At 53.7% G+C, this 23,472-nt stretch overlaps 1 protein-coding gene across 4 annotated transcripts in view; it reads right to left on the bottom strand.

The window, feature by feature from the left end:
- The window catches only part of LOC140395696 (sodium-coupled monocarboxylate transporter 1-like), a 342,990-nt gene extending 320,527 nt beyond the window's left edge, over positions 1–22,463 (bottom strand). For all 4 annotated transcript variants that reach the window (XM_072483773.1, XM_072483774.1, XM_072483772.1 and 1 more), the window contains exons 1-2: positions 22,303–22,463; positions 21,860–21,921 (exon numbers count right to left, since the gene is read on the bottom strand). In XM_072483773.1, coding sequence (XP_072339874.1) covers positions 21,860–21,921; positions 22,303–22,448 — 208 coding nt within the window. In that variant the 5' untranslated portion in view covers positions 22,449–22,463. The remainder of the gene's footprint in view (positions 1–21,859; positions 21,922–22,302) is intronic.
- Between the last annotated feature and the right edge of the window lie 1,009 nt (positions 22,464–23,472).

A 23,472-nucleotide genomic window follows, 5' to 3' on the forward strand; every position in this document is an offset into this window, starting at 1 on the left:
AAGAGATAGGGCCCGTTTGGCGAATGATTACGCCAGGGACCCATTGGGCACCACCAGCAAAATTCCGAACGAACACTGGGTCACCAGGCACAAACTGCCGAATCGGCCGATGCCGCGAAAAACCATGGGCGAAATTCTCCATTATCGGCGGAAAGTCCGCCGATTGGCGCAAAAAAACGGCGCAAATCGCACTTGCGTCACGTCATAAAAATGGGCCGATAGTCTGCGGCCCGAAATGGGCTAGCAGCGACGTAACGGGATCCGCGCTTGCGCAGTGGTTCACGCCGTGCAGCGTCATACGCGCTGCACGGCGTGACGGCTCATAAGGCCGCGTAGCTCCCCCCCACCCGACCGGAACAGCCGACCGCAACACCCGACTTGATGGCTGGCCGTCGCTCAGCCCCGAGGTTCGAGTCACGCGATGTGGAGGCGCTCCTGGACGCGGTGGAGCAGAGGAGGGACGCCCTGTATCCCGGGCACGGCCGCAGAGTTGCCCCACGCCACAGCCGGCGTCTGTGGAGGGAGGTGGCAGAGGCCGTCACCGCTGTGGCCCTAACACCATGGACAGGCACCCAGTGCCACAAGAAGGTGAACGACCTCGTCAGAGCAGGCAGGGTGAGCCTCCCCCATATCCCCCCTCCCCCATATCCCCCATATCCCCCCTCCCCCATATCCCCCCCTCCCCCATATCCCCCCTCCCCTATATCCCCCATATCCCCCCCTCCCCCATATCTCCCCTCCCCCATATCCCCCATATCCCCCCTCCCCCATATCCCCCCCTCCCCCATATCCCCCATCCCCCATATCCCCCCTCCCCCATATCCCCCCTCCCCCATATCCCCCATATCCCCCCCTCCCCCATATCATCCCTCCCCCATCGCCCCCCTCCCCTATATCCCCCATATCCCCCCTCCCCCATATCCCCCTCCCCCATATCCCCCATATTCCCCCCTCCCCCATATTCCCCCCTCCCCCATATCCCCCCCTCCCCCAAATCCCCCCTCCCCCATATCCCCCCTCCCCCATATCCCCCCCTCCCCCATATCCCCCCTCCCCCATATCCCCCATATCCCCCCTCCCCCATATCCCCCCCATATCCCCCATATCCCCCCTCCCCCATATCCCCCATATTCCCCCCTCCCCCATATCCCCCCTCCCCCATATCCCCCATATCCCCTCCCCCATATCCCCCCTCCCCATATCCCCCCTCCCCTATATCCCCCATATCCCCCCCTCCCCCATATCCCCCCATGCCCCATATCCCCCATATTCCCCCCCTCCCCCATATTCCCCCCTCCCCCATATCCCCTCTCCCCCATATCCCCCCCTCCCCCATATCCCCCCTCCCCCATATCCCCCATATCCCCCCCTCCCCCATATTCCCCCCTCCCCCATATCCCCCCTCCCCCATATCCCCCCCTCCCCCATATCCCCCCTCCCCCATATCCCCCATATTCCCCCCTCCCCCATATCCCCCCTCCCCCATATCCCCCCTCCCCCATATCCCCCATATCCCCCCTCCCCCATATCCCCCCTCCCCCATATCCCCCCTCCCCCATATCCCCCCTCCCCCATATCCCCGCCTCCCCCATATCCCCCATATCCCCCCTCCCCCATATCCCCCCTCCCCCATATCCCCCCACCCCCATATCCCCCATATCCCCCATATCCCCCCTCCCCTATATCCCCCATATCCCCCCCTCCCCCATATCCCCCATATTCCCCCCTCCCCCATATCCCCCCTCCCCCACATCCCCCCTCCCCCATATCCCCCCTCCCCCATATCCCCCCTCCCCCATATCCCCCATATCCCCCCTCCCCATATTCCCCCCTCCCCCATATCCCCCCTCCCCCATATTCCCCCCTCCCCCATATCCCCCCTCCCCATATCCCCCATATTCCCCCCTCCCCCATATCCCCCCTCCCCCATATCCCCCATATCCCCCCTCCCCCATATCCCCCCTCCCCCATATCCCCCCTCCCCCATATCCCCCCCTCCCCCATATCCCCCATATCCCCCCTCCCCCATATCCCCCCCTCCCCCATATCCCCCATATCCCCAAGTGAATCCAGCCCTAACCTTAACCTCTGCAATGCACGCGCAACCGATGGCGTGCATTCATATACCTGCCTAACACTGTTGCCTTTTACCCCTGCCACCAGCCCCCCCCCCCCCCCCCACAGGAGAAGCGCGCACACAACAATAGGGAGCACGTGAGGACTGGAGGAGGGCCCGCTGATGAGAGGCCACTGACCGTACACGAGGAAAGGGCCCTGGAACTGGCTGGCGGACCTGAGGACCGGGAGGTTGCTGATGCAGAGGTCGGGGCCCAACGAGCAAGTGAGCCACCAACAGCCCGTCCCCATATCCCCCCTCCCCTATATCCCCCTCCCCCGTATCACCTGATCACTGCCTGATGTCTAACCATGCATGCTTCATTGTGTATCGCAGGACCAAACGTCCAGGCACCCATCCCCGCAGATGCAGACCGCCCGCAGGATGCCCCTCGGAGGCCATGGGTGACGGAGAGACCCGAACCCTCCAGCATGCGACGCCCGCAGGATGCCCCTCGGAGACCACGGGAGACGGAGAGACCCGAACCCTCCAGCATGCGATGCCCGCAGGATGCCCCTCGGAGACCACGGGAGACGGAGAGACCCGAACCCTCCAGCATGCGACGCCCGCAGGATGCCCCTCGCACACCACGGGAGACGGAGAGACCTGGAGCAACAGGGAGACGACACCCCCGTCACGTGCGGGAGCGACCACCCAGCGATGAGGGGGGCAGCCACAGGCCCCCGTCACATCCGAGCCAGGACACCACTACCCAGGACACCACTATCCAGGACACCCCTACCCGGGACACCACTACCCAGGACACCCCTACCCGGGACACCACTACCCGGGACAGCACTACCCGGGACAGCACTACCCGGGACAGCACTACCCGGGACAGCACTACCCAGGACACCCCTACCCGGGAAGACGAAATACCGGACAGTGACTCAGAGTGGATGGGTGGAGACGAACCCCCACCCCAAAGTGCCATGGACTCAGAGTGGGACGAAGAGCACGACACAACGCCACTGCTGTCACCAACACCCTCCACCATCGCAGAAACACTCACCACGGTTGGGCACTTTAGTGATGAGGCGTCTGGTACACTCACTGGTGCGCACAACACAGCCGTCCCGGTACAGCAGGTGGAGGTAGGAGCAGCAGAGGGACCGGGCGGTCGGAGGGCAGCCCAGGCCAAGCGAACATCTGCCGCCCAGATGGATCCCGGGTTCCTGCAGTTACCACACCCACACATAGATCCGATGCAACCACCGACACGGAGACGAGCGAATAGGGTGACGGGTGGCTTGCGGCAGCTGCGGTCGCAGGTGGAGGAGTCCACCCGCGTCCAGGAGCTGGGAGTGGTCCCGGTCATGCGTGCCACCCAGGCTGACACCGCACGGGTGGCGTCCGCGGTGGAGGCAATGGGTGCGACGGTGTCAGACATGGGGAACGGTTTGCGAGGCCTGGGGCCTTCCGTGCAGGCGGCGTCTGTGGCCCAGGAAATGGCTGCCCTCTCACAGGAGGCCATGAGCCAGTGCCAGCGCCAGATGGCAGAGGCGCTCAACGCCATAGCCCAGTCTCAGCAGGCCATGGCCCAGTCTCAGCAGGCCATGGCCCAGTCTCAGCAGGCCATAGCCCAGTCTCTGCAGGCCATGGCCCAGTCTCTGCAGGCCATGGCCCAGTCTCAGCAGGCCATCGCTGAGGGCATCGGCGCCAGTGGCCATGTGCGAGCTGGCGTTGCACTGTCGCAGACAGGGTTCGACAACCCCCTGGGCTCCATGGCTGCAAACCTGCAGACCCCTGTCGATACCAGCACGGGCCTCCAGGACTGGCAGCGCCAGATGTCGGGGGCGCGTCGGATGGCCAGTCCGTTCGCATCCCCCACCCATGTAGAGGCCTGGGGGCCATCGGGCACCCCGAGGGAGGAGGAGGTGGTGTGGTCCGTCCCGGCTCCCTCTGTAGGGGAGGTCCCGGTACACCGCGACACCTCGGACTCCCCCCCTTCCGTCCCAGGTGCATCGGGTGGGCAACGGGCAGGACAGGCTGGCAGCTCGCCATCCCAGTCGCCCGGGCCGCAGCCTGGCCCACCTAGGCCAGGACGCCCCAGGAAACGGCCGCCAAAGGGATCCAGTGTCAGAGGGCAGGAATCACAGAAGTCCACCTCCAGTTCTGCTGTACCGTCTGGGGAACCACGTAGACGTAGTCAAAGGGCCCGTAAGGCCAAACAATTAGACACTGAGTAAGTTGGCACGGGTGCAGGGCACAGATGAGTTTTAGGGGCTAGGGCACGTGCATGAACTCCTTTGGTTATTAAAGTCAATGTTACACCTACCGAAGCTGCCTTTGTGCTCTGTCCAAAGTGTGCGGGGGTGTCATGTACGTTGAGCGCAAGTGTGTGTGTGAGGGGTGGTCTTACCTCAGCCCCAGGTGAGTCTGCCCCCTTCCCCCTGGGCCGCCATCAACATCCCCCGGGCAGAGGACGGGACCGTGCGCTGCAGTGTCACAGCCGCATGCAGGGATGGTCCGGGTGGATGGTGGTACTGTGGCCATGGGTCAGACATAGTCCAACGATGTAGAGCCAGGAGCTCATCGGAGGCGGGTTGTCATCATTCTCCATGGCCTGCGATAGACACGCGTCCACCCGCAACTGGGTGAGCCCGGCCCGTTGTGCCGCCGGTGGATCGGCAATTGGGGGTGGGGGGGTGGTGTGCATGCGGGTGGGGTGTGTGGGGTTGGGGAGGGGGGTGAGGGTGCTGGGTGGGTGGATGGGTGGGGGGTGTGGGTGGTCGGCTGTTGTCATGGTGTGCGGTCTGTGGCCATACTACCCGATTCCCATGCCCATCTAGTCAGTGAAGCGGGCGTCTATCAGTCTGTCCCATGCCCGCTGGGCCAGCGGGTAACGTTGTACAGCCACCGGCCTGTGTCTACCCTGTCTGCCCTGACCATTGCCCCCATCCCCCTCATCTGGGGAGGACTGGGCCTCTTCCTGCTGCTCCTCCACTCCGCCCTCCTCTGCCTGCGGCACATCGCCCCTCTGCTGGGCTATGTTGTGCAGGACGCAGCACACCACAATGATGCGGCCGACCCTATCTGACCGATACTGGAGGGCGCCCCCAGAGAGGTCCAGGCACCTGAAACGCATCTTCAGCACGCCAAAGCACCTCTCGATCACTCCCCTTGTCGCTACATGGGCATCATTGTAGCGGTTCTCCGCCTCATTGCGTGGCCTCCGTATAGGCGTCATCAGCCACGATCGCAATGGGTAGCCCCTGTCGCCCAGCAACCAGCCCCTCAGCCGGGGATGGCGTCCCTCGTACATGCCGGGGATGGATGACCGCGACAACACGAATGAGTCGTGTACACTGCCTGGGTGACGGGCACAGACGTGCAGGATCATCATGCGGTGGTCGCAGACCACCTGTACGTTCATTGAATAGGTCCCCTTCCTATTAGTGAACACGGCCCTGTTCTCTGCAGGTGGCCGCACGGCGACGTGCATCCCATCGATCGCGCCCTGGACCATGGGGAACCCGGCAACGGCAGAGAAGCCCACAGCCCGGGCATCTTGGCTGGCCCGGTCCATGGGGAAGCGGATGTAGCGGTGCGCCATGGCATAAAGGGCATCTGTCACTGCCCGGATGCACCGATGCACCGATGTCTGCGATATGCCGGACAGGTCCCCACTCGGTGCCTGGAATGACCCCGTTGCATAAAAGTTCAGGGCCACCGTAACCTTGACGGACACGGGGAGAGGGTGTCCCCCGCCAGTGCCACGCGGTGACAGGTGTGCCAGCAGGTGGCAGATGTGTGCCACGGTTTCCCGGCTCATCCGGAGTCTCCTCCTGCATTCCCGGTCCGTGAGGTCCTGGTATGACTGCCGGGGCCGGTACACACGGGGTGCCCTCGGGTGCCTCCGTTGCCGTGGGGCCGCGACGTCCTCCTCCCCCTCCTCGTCCTGTCGGTCAGGTGTCCCTCCAGCCTGGGCGGCTGCCGCCTGCCCCTCTGCGGCAGCCTGCGCCGCCTCTCTGGCACGCTCCTCCTCCTCCTCCTCCTCATCCAGGGCAACATAGACATGAGCGGCTGCCACCGCGGCTGCCAACATCGCTGGATGGTCTGAAAACATGACGGCCTGGTGGGGGGGAGGGGAACGACGACATGTCATCATTGCCCATATCCCCTCCTCCCCCCAGCCAGGTGGCATGGACCGCATGGGTCCAACTGTTGGAGGCTGGCACCTGGCCAGGTGGACCAACTCATTTGCCCTCCCATCACCCACCCCGACACGGACCCCCTCCCCAACCCCCAACCTCCACCCCGGCACGGACCCCCCCCCCCCCAACCTCCACCCCGGCACGGACCCCCCCCCAACCCCCATCACCCACCCCGGCACGGATCCCCTCCCCAACCTCCACCCCGGCACGGACCCCTCCCCCCCAATCTCCACCCCGGCACGGACCCCCCCCCCCAACCCCCAACCTCCACCCCAGCACGGACCCCCCCCCCAACCCCCAACCTCCACCCCGGCACGGACCCCCCCCCCCCCAACCTCCACCCCGGCACGGACCCCCCCCAACCCCCAACCTCCACCCCGGCACGGACCCCCCCCCAACCCCCAACCTCCAACCTCCACCCCGGCACGGACCCCCCCCCCCCAACCTCCACCCCGGCACGGACCCCCTCCCCAACCCCCAACCTCCACCCCGGCACGGACCCCCTCCCCAACCTCCACCCCGGCACGGACCCCCCCCCAATCTCCACCCCAGCACGGACCCCCCCCCCAACCCCCAACCTCCACCCCGGCACGGACCCCCCCCCCCCCCAACCTCCACCCCGGCACGGACCCCCCCCCAACCCCCAACCTCCACCCCGGCACGGACCCCTCCCCAACCCCCAACCTCCACCCCGGCACGGACCCCCCCCCCCCAACCTCCACCCCGGCACGGACCCCCTCCCCAACCCCCAACCTCCACCCCGGCACGGACCCCCTCCCCAACCCCCAACCTCCACCCCGGCACGGACCCCCCCCCAACCCCCATCACCCACCCCGGCACGGATCCCCTCCCCAACCTCCACCCCGGCACGGACCCCCCCCCAATCTCCACCCCGGCACGGACCCCCCCCCCCAACCCCCAACCTCCACCCCAGCACGGACCCCCCCCCAACCCCCAACCTCCACCCCGGCACGGACCCCCCCCCCCCAACCTCCACCCCGGCACGGACCCCCCCCAACCCCCAACCTCCACCCCGGCACGGACCCCCCCCCCCAACCCCCAACCTCCAACCTCCACCCCGGCACGGACCCCCCCGCAACCTCCACCCCGGCACGGACCCCCTCCCCAACCCCCAACCTCCACCCCGGCACGGACCCCCTCCCCAACCTCCACCCCGGCACGGACCCCCCCCCAATCTCCACCCCAGCACGGACCCCCCCCCCAACCCCCAACCTCCACCCCGGCACGGACCCCCCCCCCCCCAACCTCCACCCCGGCATGGACCCCCCCCCAACCCCCAACCTCCACCCCGGCACGGACCCCTCCCCAACCCCCAACCTCCACCCCGGCACGGACCCCCCCCCCCAACCTCCACCCCGGCACGGACCCCCTCCCCAACCCCCAACCTCCACCCCGGCACGGACCCCCTCCCCAACCCCCAACCTCCACCCCGGCACGGACCCCCCCCCAACCTCCACCCCGGCACGGACCCCCCCCCAACCTCCACCCCGGCACGGACCCCCCCCCCAACCTCCACCCCGGCACGGACCCCCCCCCCCAACCTCCACCCCGGCACGGACCCTTCCCCCAACCTCCACCCCGGCACGGACCCCCCCCCCCCCAACCTCCACCCCGGCACGGACCCCCCCCCAACCCCCAACTTCCACCCCGGCACGGACCCCCTCCCGGCACTCCCCCGGAGCCCAGCCTACTCTAACCACCCCCCCCCCCCGCCGCACACACACACACACAAGCCGAGACACACCTCTCCTCAGGCAATCAGTCTGCGGCCACGCCATTTCCTGCCCAGAGCCAACACCCCAGGCCGTCACTCACCTCCTCGCTGGTCGGCGTGAGCCTGGAGCACCGGGTCACGCCGATGAAAAGGAGGTTTGATTGACGTCGACGTGAACGGTCATCACGTCGACGGGACTTCGGCCCATCCGGAAGGGAGAATATCGGCAGGCCGAAAATCGGCTGCCTTGCGCAGACCCGTGACATTCTCCGCGGCAGCGGCGCCATTAACTCCCCGCCGACTTTTCTCCCTTCGGAGACTTCGGCGGGGGCGGGGGCGGGATTCACGGCGGCCAACGGCCATTCTCCGACCCGGCGGGGGGTCGGAGAATGACGCCCCTGGTCCCTGCCGTTCTTGTGTGCGGTGTACTTTTGCGCCAATGTCCGGGAAAACCATGCGAGGGCGGGTGCGAAGTCTCCGGCCCATTAGGAGTTCCAAGGAAGCTACCCCAGTCATCGCATGTAGGGCGGTCCTATATGAAAACAAAAAACGAGCCAGTCTCTTGCCCATCGACCAGGAAAACTGCTTCTTTAGGCATCGTTTAAATGTCTGCACGGCGCGCTCCGCCAACCCATTTGAAGCCGGGTGGTATGGGGCGGTGCGGATATGGCGTATGCCGTTCATCTTCATGAACCTCGCAAACTCCTCACTTGTGAACAGAGTGCCGTTGTCCGTGACCAGCACCTCGGGGAGGCCATGCGCACTGAAGGTCAAACGCATCTTCTCAATTGTTGGGCAGGACGTTGTGCCAACCATCTAATCCACCTCTAGCCATTTATACTGGGCATCGATTAATAGAAGGAACATGGATCATTGAAAAGGGCTGGCAAAATCCGCATGCAAGCGTGCCCAAGGCCGCCCTGACCATTCCCAGTGATGTAGGGGCGCAGCCGGCGGAAGCTTCTGATGCTCCTGGAAAATGGAGCAGTTTTGGGCCACCTTCTCAATGTCGGTGTCGAGGCCTGGCCACCAGACATAACTCCGGGCCAACATTTTCATTTTGATCACACCCGGATGCCCATTGTGCAAGTCTCTTAGCATCAGCTCCTGTCCTTTTTCCGGGACAATTACACGTGTCCCCCACAAGAGGATACCGGTCTTCCACGCTAAATTCTGACAGCTTGGAGGAAAATGCCCGCACCTCGCCTGGGAACTGTCTATGCTGCCCACCATACAGGATTATGTGCCGAACCTTTGACAGGACTGCCTCCGTCTGGGTCCACTCACAAATCTGTGATGCCGTGGCAGGCAAGGTGTCCATAAAATTTAGGGTTGCAACCACCTCACCGGTCGTGGGGGTCGACATGGGGCCGGTCGATAAAGGCAATCGGCTCAGTGCATCAGCATTCGCTATCTGGGTTCCTGGTTTGTGCTCCAGAGAATACACGTAGGCAACGAGCAACAAAGCCCAGCGCTGGATCCGTGCGGAAGCAATAGGCAGTATTGGCTTATCCTCTCGGAAAATTCCCAGTAGAGGCTTATGATCAGTCACGATAGTGAAGTGGCGGCCATACACGTACTGGTGGAAGCCTTTCACCGCAAAGACCACCGCCAGGCCCTCCTTCTCGATCTGCGCGTACTTCTTTTCCGCTGCAGTCAATGTGCGGGAGGCGAAAGCTATCGGTCGCTCGGCCCCAGTCTCCATCTTGTGGGACAGGACGGCCCCAATACCATACGGGGATGCATCACATGTGATGAGCAAAGGCTTTCCAGGATCATAGTGGGTTGGTAACCCAGGCGACGATAATTGTTGTTTTACCCGCCGGAAAGCGGTTTCTTGCGGCTGACCCCAAACCCAGGTGTGATTTTTCTTTAGCAGAAGGTGCAACGGGGCCAGCGTAGTTGCCAGATTGGGGAGGAACTTCCTGTAATAGTTTACGAGGCCGAGAAAAGAACGAAGATGTGAAGTGTCAGTCGGGGCGGGGGCCTGTTGAATTGCGCGCACCTCCTCTGCGACGGGGTGCAAATCTTTGCGGTCTACCCGATAACCCAGGTAGACTACTTCCTTCGCCTGAAAGACGCACTTTAAGCGACGTAAACGGACTCCAGCCTCAGAAAAGCGTCTAAGGGCAGCCTCCAAATTTTCCAAATGTTCCTGCTCCGACGTCCCTGTAATCAAAACGTCGCCTAAGTAGACAGCGACACGCGATATACCTCTCAAAGTTCCCTCCATGACGCGTTGAAAAATAGCGCAGGCAGAGGATACCCCAAAGGGCAACCCTGTATATTCATACAGGTCCCGGTGTGTATTAATTGTTACATATGGCCAGGTGGCAGGGTCCAGCTCCAACTGTAGGTAGGCGTGACTCATATCTAATTTCGTGAATGAGAGTCCGCCTGCAAGCTTCGCATAGATATCCTCTATGCGAGGCATTGGATATCGTTCGAGCCGGGAAGCCGTATTCACTGTAAGTTTATAGCCGCTGCACAAGAGAACTGTAGCATCTGGCTTCATTACAGGTACAATTGGTGCTGCCCAGTCAGCGAAACGGACGGGCCTGATAATACCCAAAGTCTCCAAACGAGTGAGCTCCCCTTCTACCTTCTCGAGCAAGTGTAAGGCACCGGGCGCGCCCGGAAATAGCGCGGCGTGGCTCCTGGCTTGACTTGGATACGGGCTACGGCCCCTTTTATTTTCCCCAAACCGGGCTGGAATACATCTGGGTATCGTCCTCAGTCAACCCTCCAGAAACTGTTTGGAGGATGTGCAGCCACTGCAGCCACAAATGGCGCCACCAGTCCCGACCCATCACGCACCACGATAAGTGGGAAACGCCCCTCCTGCCGTCCATAAACAACAGGGGTCATCGTAGTTCCTGCAATGTCCAATGGTTCCCCCGTATATGTGGCCAACCTGGCCTGTGTGTCGGTTAATGTAAGGGTCTGTATATCCTGCTTGATGCGGTCAAATGTCCTCTGGGCGATCACAGGGAGGTGGCTTCAGCAGTGTAGACAGCTATTCACTTTAACCCTATTCGCCAGTTTTGTGAGGGCCACGAAGAATCCAGCATGAGTTGAAGGATAGAAAGAAATAATATTTATTTACAATAACATATATGTACAACAGCAGCAGCAGCAACTCCCTTGCTGCTCACTCTCCTCTAGCCGGTTCCAAACCGGCCAGCTTTATTTATGCAGGGAATCTGCTAATGATTTCTCCACCCCCCTCATTGGGGAAGCTCATACTCCCAAAGGATTGTGGGATTGCCATTAGTCCCCAGCCAGTGGTAAGCAGACAGGTTATAACAGGTCAAAACCAACCATCTAACTATTCTAATCCCATTTTCCAGCACTTGTATGCCCTGGCATCGCAAGTGCATATCTATGTACTTCTTAAATGTTATGAGGGTCTCTGCCTCCACCACCCTTTCAGGCAATGAGTTCCAGACTCCCACCACCCTCTTGGTGAAAAAGATTTTTCTCACATTCCCTCTAAACCTCTTGCCCCTTACCTTAAATCTAGGCCCCCTCATCATTGTTTGTTCCTGTCTGCTCTATCTATGCCTCTCATAATTTTATACATCTCAATCATATCCCCTCTCAGTCTCCTCTCCTCCAAGGAAACAGCCCCAGTCTATCCAATCCCTCTTCATAGCTAAAACTCTCCAGACAGGCAACATCCTGGTAAATCTCCTCTGTACCTTTTCCAGTGCTATCACATCCCTGCTATAATGTGGATTCCAGAACGGCACACAAAACTCTATTTGTGGCAAAACCAATGTGATATACACATAACCTCCTGCTTTTAAACTCTATGCCTCAGATAATAAAGGCAAGTATATGTCAGTATTTTTAAGGTCAGCACGGTGGCACAGTGGTTAGCACTACTGCCTCACAGCACCGGGGAACCAGGTTCAATTCCAGCCTTGGGTCACTGTCTCTGTGGAGTTTGCACGTTCTCCCCGTATCATCAGGGTACTCCGGTTTCCTCCCACAGTCCAAAGATGTGCACGTTAGGTGCTAAATTACCCCTTAGTCTCTAGGGATGTGCAGGTTAGATTTGGAGTTACGAAATTAGGGGACCTTAAGGGACCAGTGTATATGCATACAAAGGTCCCTCTGATCCTTGGTGCTTCCCAGGGTCCTGTCGTTTATGATGTATTCCCTTGCTTTGTTTGTCCTGCCCAAGGGCATCACCTCAAACTTATCCGGATTGAATTCCATTTCCCACTGATCAGGTCCTCTGACCAGCCTGTCTATATCCCCCTGAATTTAAGGCTAACCTTCTCACTATTTACCACCCCAGCAATTTACGTATCATCTGCGAATTTCAGACTGACCCTCCTACATTCATGTCAAAATCATTTATATAAATTCAAACAGCGAAGGCCCTGCAGACACCACTGTACACAGGCTTCCAGTCAAAGAAACACTTCCTGACCATCACCCTCTTTATCCTGCCACTCAGCCAATTCTGGATCCAATTTGCCAAATTTCCTTGGATCCCATGGGCTCTTACCTTCGCTATCAGTCTTCCATGTAGGAGCTTGCTAAAATCCAAGTAGACTATGTCAAATGCAATTCCCTAATCTACACACCTGGTCACCTCTTCGAAAAATTCAATCAAGTTTGTCAGACATGACCTGCCTTGAACAAAACCATGCTGACTTTTCTCAGTTAATCTCTGCCTCTCCAAATGCAGATTCATTCTGTCTCTCAGAACTGCTTCCAATAGTTTTCCCACCACTGAGGCTGGACTAACCGGCCTGCAGTTTCCTGGTTCATCCCTTCTTCCCTTCTTGAATAATGGTAACACATTGGCTATCCTCCAGTCCTCCAGCACCTCTCCAGGTCTGGGAAACAGTACTGCCCACAATGTGATGTAAAGAGACACATTATCTTAGTGTAGGACTGGACAGAGACCTCTGTAGAAACAAGCATAGAGCTTGGGCTCTCCTACATAGTTATGTGTTATCAATAAACAGGTAATGTTCAACCACACAAGACTCAGAGCCTCTTTGTGGGACCTACTGAACTAACAACAATGACAACATCCCAGATGGTGTAATGAAGACTGTGCTCCAGACTTAAACCGCTCCCCTGACCAAGCTACCCTAGCACAGCTCCAACTATATGGATAAGTACCCAGGCTTGTCTGACCACAAAAAGCAGGACAAACTCCAATCTAACCAATTACCACCCATCAATCTACTCTCAATTATCAGCAGTTACAGAAGGCGCCATTGACAGTGCTATCAAGTGGCACTTACTGAACAGCGATCTACACACTGTGTTCCATCAGGGCCATGCCACAACTCATTAGAGCCTTCATTCTAACATAGACAAAAGAGCAGAATTCTAAAGGTGCAGCACACAAAGGAAGAGATTATGGTAGTTGAAGGCCAATAATCATAACCCCAGGTCATTGCTGCAGAAATTCCTCAGAATAGTGTTCTAGGCACAGCCTTCTTCTGTAGCTTCAACAATGATCTTCCCTCTGTCATAAGGTCAGAAGTGGAGATGTTCACTGATGATATCACAGTATTCTGTACACAGTATTCTTGAAACTCTTCAGGTTTTGAAGCAGTCATGCCTAGATATAGCAACTCCTGGATAACATTCAAGATTGGGCTGATAAATGGCAAATAACATTTTTGGTGCACAAGTGCCAGGCAATGACCATCTCCATCAAGAGAAAATCTAACCATCCCTGCTTGGCATTCAATATTATCATCACCAAATCCCCCACCATCAACATTCTGGGGTTACCACTGACCAGAAACGGAACTGGGCAAACCATATAAATGCTATGGCGACAAGAGCAAATCAAAGGCTGGGAATTCTGCGGTGAGTAACTCGCCTCCTGACTCCTCAAAGTGTGTCCATCATCTACAAGGCACAAGTCAGGAGTGTACGGAATACTTTCCACTTGCCTGGATGAGTGAAGGTCCAATAATACTCATCAGCATTCAAGACAATGCAGCCTACTTAATCAGCACCCATCCACTACTTGTAATATTCACTCCTCCACCACCAACACAGTGGCAAAATTAACACTGATTTAAGCTGTGTTGGGTAAGGTGGTGCTTGCTTGTAATTTGTAGCCCTGTTAATAAATCCAAGTATAAGTGTGTAAAGAATGGCCCCAATTATATCCTTCAGCAACTGGCTTTCTGGACGATAAAGTAGGAGCAGAGGATGGTTGCCTAAAGGTGAAAGTTGGAAGAAAGGAAATAAGAATTCATACAGAAAACAACTATCTTAGTAACCATTGAGGAAAACGATAGAAAGTGTAAATTGTCAGGGTATGATTGCTCTCTGAAGTTCTCAGAGGCTGAACCAACTGACCATTGGAAGAATGAAATAGCTACATGGACACAGGTTATGTCTCTGCTAAAGATTGGCATTATTGTTTCCAACAAAAGGTTTGAGAGCTGGATGGACATCAGTTTGGCAGTGAGGAATGTTTGGTTCACTTCTTAAAGTTCTTGATGAATTTTACAAGAAAAATGTTCTGTTAAATGCCTAGACTTCAATAGATTTCAGAAAATTAATGATAATCCCATAGAAGAGTATATCATGAACTTTAATAGATCCCTGGATCATAGAATAGAATCATAAAATGGCTACAGTGTAGAAGGAGGCCATTCAGCCCATCGGGTCTGCACCGACCCTCTGAAAGAGCACCCTACCTAGGCCCACATCTTCTGTCCTATCCCCATAACCCCACCTAACCTGCACATCTTTGAAAATTAAAGGGCAATTTTTAGCATGGCCAATCCACTATCAGTTCAAAGTCATGTCATTTGGAATGAAAAATGCACCAGCAACTTTCCAGAGGCTAACAAATAGGACTTTCATGAAACTCATGGTAAGCATCTTGCCAGAGTGGTTCATATTTACAAATTGTGACAGTTACAGTAGATATGGTTCAGAAAAGAAAGAGATAAAAAAAAGGAAAAACAAAAAAACAAGAAAAAAAAATGCGTCCCCCCCTCTGGTCCTTCACGACCACCCCCCACTCCCCCACCCTCATCTCTATGCCTCCCAATATCTCTATGCAAGTTCTTCTTCTCATTTTTCTCTTGTCTTGTCCACTGGGGTCCTTGCCTATTCTAACAATCGTCCATATATGTCAGCACATTTACTGTCACCTAATTCGTCCTGCGCCGACAGTCTGTCCAGTAAGGTATGTCTGGGTAGCTTGGGGAACGCTACGGTCTCCTTGCAGAAGAAGTCTCATAGTTGCAAGTCTCAGAGCTTGTCCCTTTCAGAAGCAGGAATTTCTCGGCTAATTACCGCAGGGTCGCTCTTCTACCATCTATGTACAGGTCCCTTACTGTCAGCACCCATTTGTCCTGTCTCCACATTTTATCAGTGAAATCTATTTTTGTTGGGATGAATCAATGGTATCTGCAGATGGGGGCTGCAACAAATATATCACCAAGTTTGTAGTGGTGCCTAAGCTGGTTCCAGGTCCTTAGTGTGGCTATTACCATCCTGCTCTTTAAGTACGTGGTTGGGGGGTGGGAGAGGGGTTATTTCCTCCAGCTACACCCATTCCGACTTCGGTTCCCCCAGCCACCCCCGCACCTTTTGCTGCCCAATGGTAGAGTAGGAGGTTCGGTAGCGCCAGGCCCCCCATGCACCGCCCTCTGTGTAGAAAGGTTTTGCAGATTCTGGGGTTCTTTCCAGACCACACAAAGGCCATGATTAGCTTCTCCACCTTGGTGAATAAGGATTTGGGGAAGAAGATCGGGAGCAATCTGAATATGAAGAGGAACCTTGGCAGTACATTCATTTTAATTGTCTGCACTCTTCCCACCAGAGAGAGTGGGAGCGAGTCCCACCTCCGCAGGTCTCTCTTCACCTCCTCCACCAGGCTAGATAGATTCCATTTATGGAGCCGTGCTCAGTCGTAGGCTATCTGGATCCTCGGCTATCAGAACTTGGTTTGGGCAGTTTAAACGGCAGTGTCCCCAGCTCTGCTCCTCCCCCTTGGGGGTTCACCAGGAAGGTCTCGCTCGTACTCAGGTTTACTTTGTAACCCGAGAAGGCACCAAACTCTTTCAGGAGCTCCATTATCTTACCCATACCACCTAGGGGGTTTGAAACATAGGGGAGCAGGTCATCCCGCATAGAGAGAAACTCTGTGCTTCCTGTCTCCCCTCTGAAGGCCTCTCCACCCTTTTGCTGATCTGAGAGTGACGGCCAGTGGTTCAATTTCCAGGGCGAACAGCAGCAGGGACAATGGGCATCCCTGCCTCGTGCCTCTGTGCAGCCAGAAATAGCCAAAGTGGTATTCATTTATAAGCCCGCCATGGAGGCACTGTGCAGTAATTTCACCCATGAGGTGAACGCTGGCTGAAACCAGAGCTGTTCCAGTACCTCCACAAGGTACCTCCATTCTACTCTGTCGAAGGCTTTCTCTGCATCCAGGATGATGACCACTTCTGGTGTCTCCTCCCCGGGTTGGTCATAATCACGTTCAGCAAGCGTCTGATGTTCATCGTCAGCTGTCTGCCCTTGATGAAGCCGGTCTGATCTTCTGTGATTACCTCTGGCAAGCAACACTCCAATCCCCTTGCCAGAGCTTTCGCCAGGACTTTGGTGTCAGTGTACAGGAGTGAGATGGATCTGTATGACCCACAGTCCATCGAAGTTTTGTCCTTCTTAGAGATCAGTGAGATCGAGGCCTTTGCCAGCGTGGGCGCCCCCTTTCCTTCTTGTCTTTGTGGGCCCTCTACGCTATTATGTCTCTCCTAATCACTACCTTCAGTGTCTCCCAGAATGTGGAGATGAGATCTGCCCAGTCTGGTTGCAGGTTACATATCTAGTGTCACACGGGAGGGTTTAAACTAGCAGAGGGGTGGGCATGGGAGCAATAGGTCAGAAGGTGAGAGCATTGAGGGAGAACTAGGGAATAGCGACAGTGTGGCTCTGAGGCAGAGCAGACAGGGAGAAGTTGCTGAAACAGCGGGTCTGGTGGCCTGAAGTGCATATGTTTTAATGCAAGAAGTATTACGGGTAAGGCAGATGAACTTAGAGCTTAGATTAGTACTTGGAACTATGATATTGGTGCCATTACAGAGACCTGGTTGAGGGAAGGGCAGGATTGGCAGCTAAACGTTCCAGGATTTAGATGTTTCAGGCGGGATAGAGGGGGATGTAAAAGGGGTGGCGGAGTTGCGCTACTGGTTAGGGAGAATATCACAGCTGTACGACGGGAGGACACCTCAGAGGGCAGTGAGGCTATATGGGTAGAGATCAGGAATAAGAAGGGTGCAGTCACAATGTTGGGGGTTTACTACAGGCCTCCCAACAGCCAGCGGGAGATACAGGGTTGTGGTGATGGGAGACTTCAACTTCCCCAATATTGACTGGGACTCACTTAGTGCCAGGGGCTTAGACGGGGCGGAGTTTGTAAGGAGCATCCAGGAGGGCTTCTTAAAACAATATGTAGACAGTCCAACTAGGGAAGGGGCAGTACTGGACCTGGTATTGGGGAATGAGCCCGGCCAGGTGGTAGATGTTTCAGTAGGGGAGCATTTCGGGAATAGTGACCACAATTCAGTAAGTTTTAAAGTGCTGGTGGACAAGGATAAGAGTGGTCCTAGGATGAATGTGCTAAATTGGGGGAAGGCTAATTATAACAATATTAGGCGGGAACTGAAGAACATAGATTGGGGGCGGATGTTTGAGGGAAAATCAACATCTGACATGTGGGAGGCTTTCAGGTGTCAGTTGAAAGGAATTCAGGACCGGCATGTTCCTGTGAGGAAGAAGGATAAATACGGCAATTTTCGGGAACCTTGGATAACGAGAGATATTGTAGGCCTCGTCAAAAAGAAAAAGGAGGCATTTGTCAGGGCTAAAAGGCTGGGAACAGACGGAAGCCTGTGTGGAATATAAGGAAAGTAGGAAGGAACTTAAGCAAGGAGTCAGGAGGGCTAGAAGGGGTCACGAAAAGTCATTGGCAAATAGGTTTAAGGAAAATCCCAAGGCTTTTTACACGTACATAAAAAGCAAGAGGGTAGCCAGGGAAAGGGTTGGCCCACTGAAGGATAGGCAAGGGAATCTATGTGTGGAGCCAGAGGAAATGGGCGAGGTATTAAATGAATACTTTGCATCAGTATTCACCAAAGAGAAGAAATTGGTAGATGTTGAGTCTGGAGAAGGGTGTGTAGATAGCCTGGGTCACATTGAGATCCAAAAAGACGAGGTGTTGGGTGTCTTAAAAAATATTAAAGTAGATAAGTCCCCAGGGCCTGATGGGATCTACCCCAGAATACTGAAGGAGGCTGGAGAGGAAATTGCTGAGGCCTTCACAGAAATCTTTGGATCCTCACTGTCTTCAGGTGATGTCCCGGAGGACTGGAGAATAGCCAATGTTGTTCCTCTGTTTAAGAAGGGTAGCAAGGATAGTCCAGGGAACTACAGGCCGGTGAGCCTTACTTCAGTGGTCGAGAAATTACTGGAGAGAATTCTTCGAGACAGGATCTACTCCCATTTGGAAGCAAATGGACGTATTAGTGAGAGGCAGCATGGTTTTGTGAAGGGGACGTCGTGTCTCACTAACTTGATAGAGTTTCTCGAGGAGGTCACTAAGATGATTGATGCAGGTAGGGCAGTGGATGTTGTCTATATGGACTTCAGTAAGGCCTTTGACAAGGTCCCTCATGGTAGACTAGTACAAAAGGTGAAGTCACACGGGATCAGGGGTGAGCTGGCAAGGTGGATACAGAACTGGCTAGGTCATAGAAGGCAGAGAGTAGCAATGGAAGGATGCTTTTCTAATTGGAGGGCTGTGACCAGTGGCGTTCCACAGGGATCAGTGCTGGGACCTTTGCTGTTTGTAGCATATATAAATGATTTGGAGGAAAATGTAACTGGTCTGATTAGTAAGTTTGCAGACGACACAAAGGTTGGTGGAATTGCGGATAGCGATGAGGACTGTCAGAGGATACAGCAGGATTTAGATTGTTTGGAGACGTGGGTGGAGAGATGGCAGATGGAGTTTAATCCGGACAAATGTGAGGTAATGCATTTTGGAAGGTCTAATGCAGGTAGGGAATATACAGTGAATGGTAGAACCCTCAAGAGTATTGAAAGTCAAAGAGATCTAGGAGTACAGGTCCACAGGTCACTGAAAGGGGCAACACAGGTGGAGAAGGTAGTCAAGAAGGCATACGGCATGCTTGCCTTCATTGGCCGGGGCATTGAGTATAAGAATTGGCAAGTCATGTTGCAGCTGTATAGAACCTTAGTTAGGCCACACTTGGAGTATAGTGTTCAATTCTGGTCGCCACACTACCAGAAGGATGTGGAGGCTTTAGAGAGGGTGCAGAAGAGATTTACCAGAATGTTGCCTGGTATGGACGGCATTAGCTATGAGGAGCGGTTGAATAAACTCGGTTTGTTCTCGCTGGAACGAAGGAGGTTGAGGGGCGACCTGATAGAGGTCTACAAAATTATGGGCATAGACAGAGTGGATAGTCAGAGGCTTTTCCCCGGGGTAGAGGGGTCAATTACTAGGGGGCATAGGTTTAAGGTGAGAGGGGCAATGTTTAGAGTAGATGTACGAGGCAAGTTTTTTACGCAGAGAGTAGTGGGTGCCTGGAACTCGCTACCGGAGGAAGTGGTGGAAGCAGGGACGATAGTGACATTTAAGGGGCATCTTGACAAATACATGAATAGGATGGGAATAGAGGGATACGGACCCAGGAAGTGTAGAAGATTGTAGTTTAACGGGCAGCATGGTCGGCACGGGCTTGGAGGGCCGAAGGGCCTGTTCCTGTGCTGTACATTTCTTTGTTCTTTGTTCTTTGTTCATGTCATCCCAGTTTGGGGCATATATTTACTAGGACCACTGGGGCCCCTTCTCGAACCCCGCTAACCATTACATATCATCCCCCTAGGTCAGTCACCGTGTTCGTCCCTGTAAAGGCTACCTTTTTGTTGAACAGTATGGACCCTAAGGGGCAATTTAGAATGGCCAATCCATCAAACCTGCACATCTTTGGATTGTGGGAGGAAACTGGAGCACCCGGAGAAAACCCATGGGGTGAAAGTGCGAACTCCACACAGACAATCACCCGAGGTTTGAATTGAACCCGGGTCCCTGGCACTGTGAGGCAGTAGTGCCACCGTGCCGCCCCCTTTTTTTAAATAAGAATTTTTTTTTGCCTCCCTCTCGCACTAAGTCCAGTTGGTTAACTATTACAGGGCCTGGGCTTGTCTCTCTCTGTGCCAGAGACTAAATCCAGTTGGTTAACCATTTACAAGGCCCTAGATTTGCCTCTCTCCACCTGAGACTAAATCCTGTTGGTTAACTATTTACAAAGTCCTGGACTTGCCGCTCTCCGCCAGAGACTAAGTCCTGTTGGTTGACCATTTTCAAGGCCAGGATCTTTCTCCCTCTTGCCAGAGTCTTGTCAGTTAACATCTCATGGAGCCAGGACTCGCCCTCTCAGCCAGCGGCAACATCCTGCAGGTTTGCCCGGGAGAAAGACAAACCGGTCGGTGCACCTCCGACCCACATTTCCAGCCGACAACGGAGTTCGAAAAGCCCAATGGCATCAAATGCCCTTGTGGACTTCCGCGAGCTCTTTGGAAGGCCTTTGATTTGAAATCTGGGCCCTTTCTCAAAATCACACTTTCCTGGGCATTTTCAAAGTGCAACCGCTGCCAGAAAATGTGTTATTGGGTGCTTCAGGTGTGCCTCTAAATATCATTGTGTGAGATTTCAAAGAGAGAATGAAAATAATTGTATCCAAATTAATTCTACTGTCACAATGAGCATTAGTCCTGTGATGAATGTGTTGGTTGTGGACTCCTTTAACTGTGCACTTTTGGGTAGTACTTGCACTTTGACAGTATGTGTAACAGTTTTGTTTAAAAGTCACCTTGTTTCACAAAGTACTGAGGATCAACAAGATTATGGATCATAAAAGTAATATTTGCTTTAGGTGTGGTGATGACACCAATTAGATGGGCACTTGATTAAATGAACACTTGAAATGTCGTAGCATACAAGACTTCGGACCAAGTGCCTGAAAATGTAATTAGAATAGATGATGTTTAGTGGCTGGCACAGACATACTGGACCGAAGGGACTCTTTTTGTGCTGTAAAACTCTGTGACACTATGATAACACTTTAAGGTCAAACACTGGCAGAGGTCTAGAGCAGTTCATCATGGCAATTATACTGGGACCTATCCCAATTTTGTTTTTTGGCCCAAACATCATTAACTTGGAATGCAAAGTCAAGCTTTCTGATTTTTATATTTGAGTGCACCAGCAAATTAAGCAAATTCACACATTAGCAAGTACGTAACGTTACTTCAAAAATGTTTTCTGACAAATGTTCATGCTGATTTGCTTAACAAATATTATAGATAGGAAACATCATTTGTATTAACCATTCTAATGGCAGAGGAAGCTCTGACTGCTGTTATTTCTGCAGGTATGAAAAAGCCAAATAGTAATCTATTTTGAAGCCTTTGTGCTTTTAAACCTAACTTCGATCACAATTTTGATTAGTTGTGCCAATACATTTTCTACTTTTCTTTCTCACAATTCAGATTTAAGAGAATCTTAAAAGTATTTATGAAGTTATTACACTTAATGACTAGAAGTTACCTCCCCTTTTTCCAATAATATTTTTACATTGCAATATAGTTAGCATTGACTTCAAAGTACATTTTGCTGTTGAGATGATATTCCACAGTATGTACTCTTAAGTGTACAGCTAACTTCAGTTTTAATGATGCATATCAATTTGCATGCTGTGCAACTATCTTTATTTTATATACTGATTAGATCTTTCATAGAGCAATTAAAACACAAACCTGTTATAGCAGACAGGAAACTAGAAGCCAGCGAAAGAGCAATTGGGTATGCAGAGATCTGTCTTATGAAAAAATATAAAACAATTCTTTTAATTACATTAATACAGCATTTTAATAATTTTACAAAGGATCCCAGGAACATAGGTACATAAGTACTAGGAGCAGAAGTAGGCAATTCAGCCCTTTGAGCCTGCTCCGCCATTCAATCAGATCATGGATGATCTCTTCCTGGTCTCAAATCCACCTCCCTACCTGTTCCCCATATCCCTTTAACCCATTTTTAAAATCAGAAATATATCGATCGCCTTCTTGAAACCATTTAATGATTCAGATTCCACCGCACTATGAGTTCCACAAATTCACCATCCTCTGCGAGAAGTAGTTCCTCCAGTAAGAGGTTCAAAAAGCTTATTTGGTTCTATAAATGTTTGAATTCTACTTACCGGTTTCCTACCAGGAACTCTTCTGTTGTTTCTTGTCCAGTCCTACCACGTTTAAAAGCAAAGAAAAGTCCAATTGCAGCAGATACCAACAGCAGAAAAACAAAAACAACATAATCCCAGACTTGAAAGACATGATTCACTGCCATGCTTCTTTAGTAAAAGTAAAAGCTCAAAAAAAAGACTAAGTCTAATAACTCTGGAGATAATCTGAAAAGGCTAAAGGTCCATATCTGCACTTCTAAAGATAAGCACATACTGTCCTTTTACTGCTTGTAAGATAATCAATCACCATAAGTTGGTTACTGAATGACTATTATCGTGGTATTTCAATATTATTGCCGAATTATATCACATTGAGAAATCCTACAGCACTTCAAATAAACATCTGAAGGGGTTTCAGAAAATTATTATTAATCCATTATTTGTAGTGATGATGGTGTTCCAAAAGGGATTGTCATTCTGGACAGTGAAATTCAATGGTTCACCTATTATGTAATTATACAGTTATAGACTCTGACCACTGGGTGGCGTCTATTATCTATTCCCAACCAATGTTTGAAAAGGTTTTCAGGAAAATATTCTCTCCACCTAGCAACTAAGATTTCTATATCCAAACTAAAGGTTTATGTTATAACTCCAGCGGAGGTCACAGGATAGGAACCATCAGATTTCCTCTGCCCTGCGGGGAATATGAACTTCCCTGGTAAGGTGGCGGGGCTTCCCGTAACAGGAGTAGCCTCTCTCGTATAAAAACCTGACCTGGGTGCAGGTCGGGGAAGGAGACCCTCTGGGGAATGGTGGTGATTTGATTGTAAATAATAATAAACTTCTTTGTGCTCTAACCTATGGCTTTTGCGTGGCTGCTTACCTCAGATCTAACAGTTTACAAGTTTGAAAGCACAATATCACAATTTCACATATCAAAAAGGAATTCAATAAGCACCTTAAGTAAAGAAATTGCAGGCTTTGTGCCTTAACATTGTTTCAGTAATGTATTTATCTGAAGGCAGTCCCACCCAAAAGCGTGGCCGAGATTCTCCGAAATCCCGACCAAGTGTTGACGCCGGCGTCAACGGTCCCCCAGGCCCAGGCATTCACCCCGTCCTAGGGGGCTAGTACGGCGCCAGAGTACTGTGCGCTCGAAAGCCAGCACGACATGGCCGGCACGGG

The sequence above is a fragment of the Scyliorhinus torazame genome, chromosome 18, assembly GCF_047496885.1.
Source record: "Scyliorhinus torazame isolate Kashiwa2021f chromosome 18, sScyTor2.1, whole genome shotgun sequence".
In the NCBI taxonomy this organism is placed as follows: Eukaryota; Metazoa; Chordata; class Chondrichthyes; order Carcharhiniformes; family Scyliorhinidae; genus Scyliorhinus; species Scyliorhinus torazame.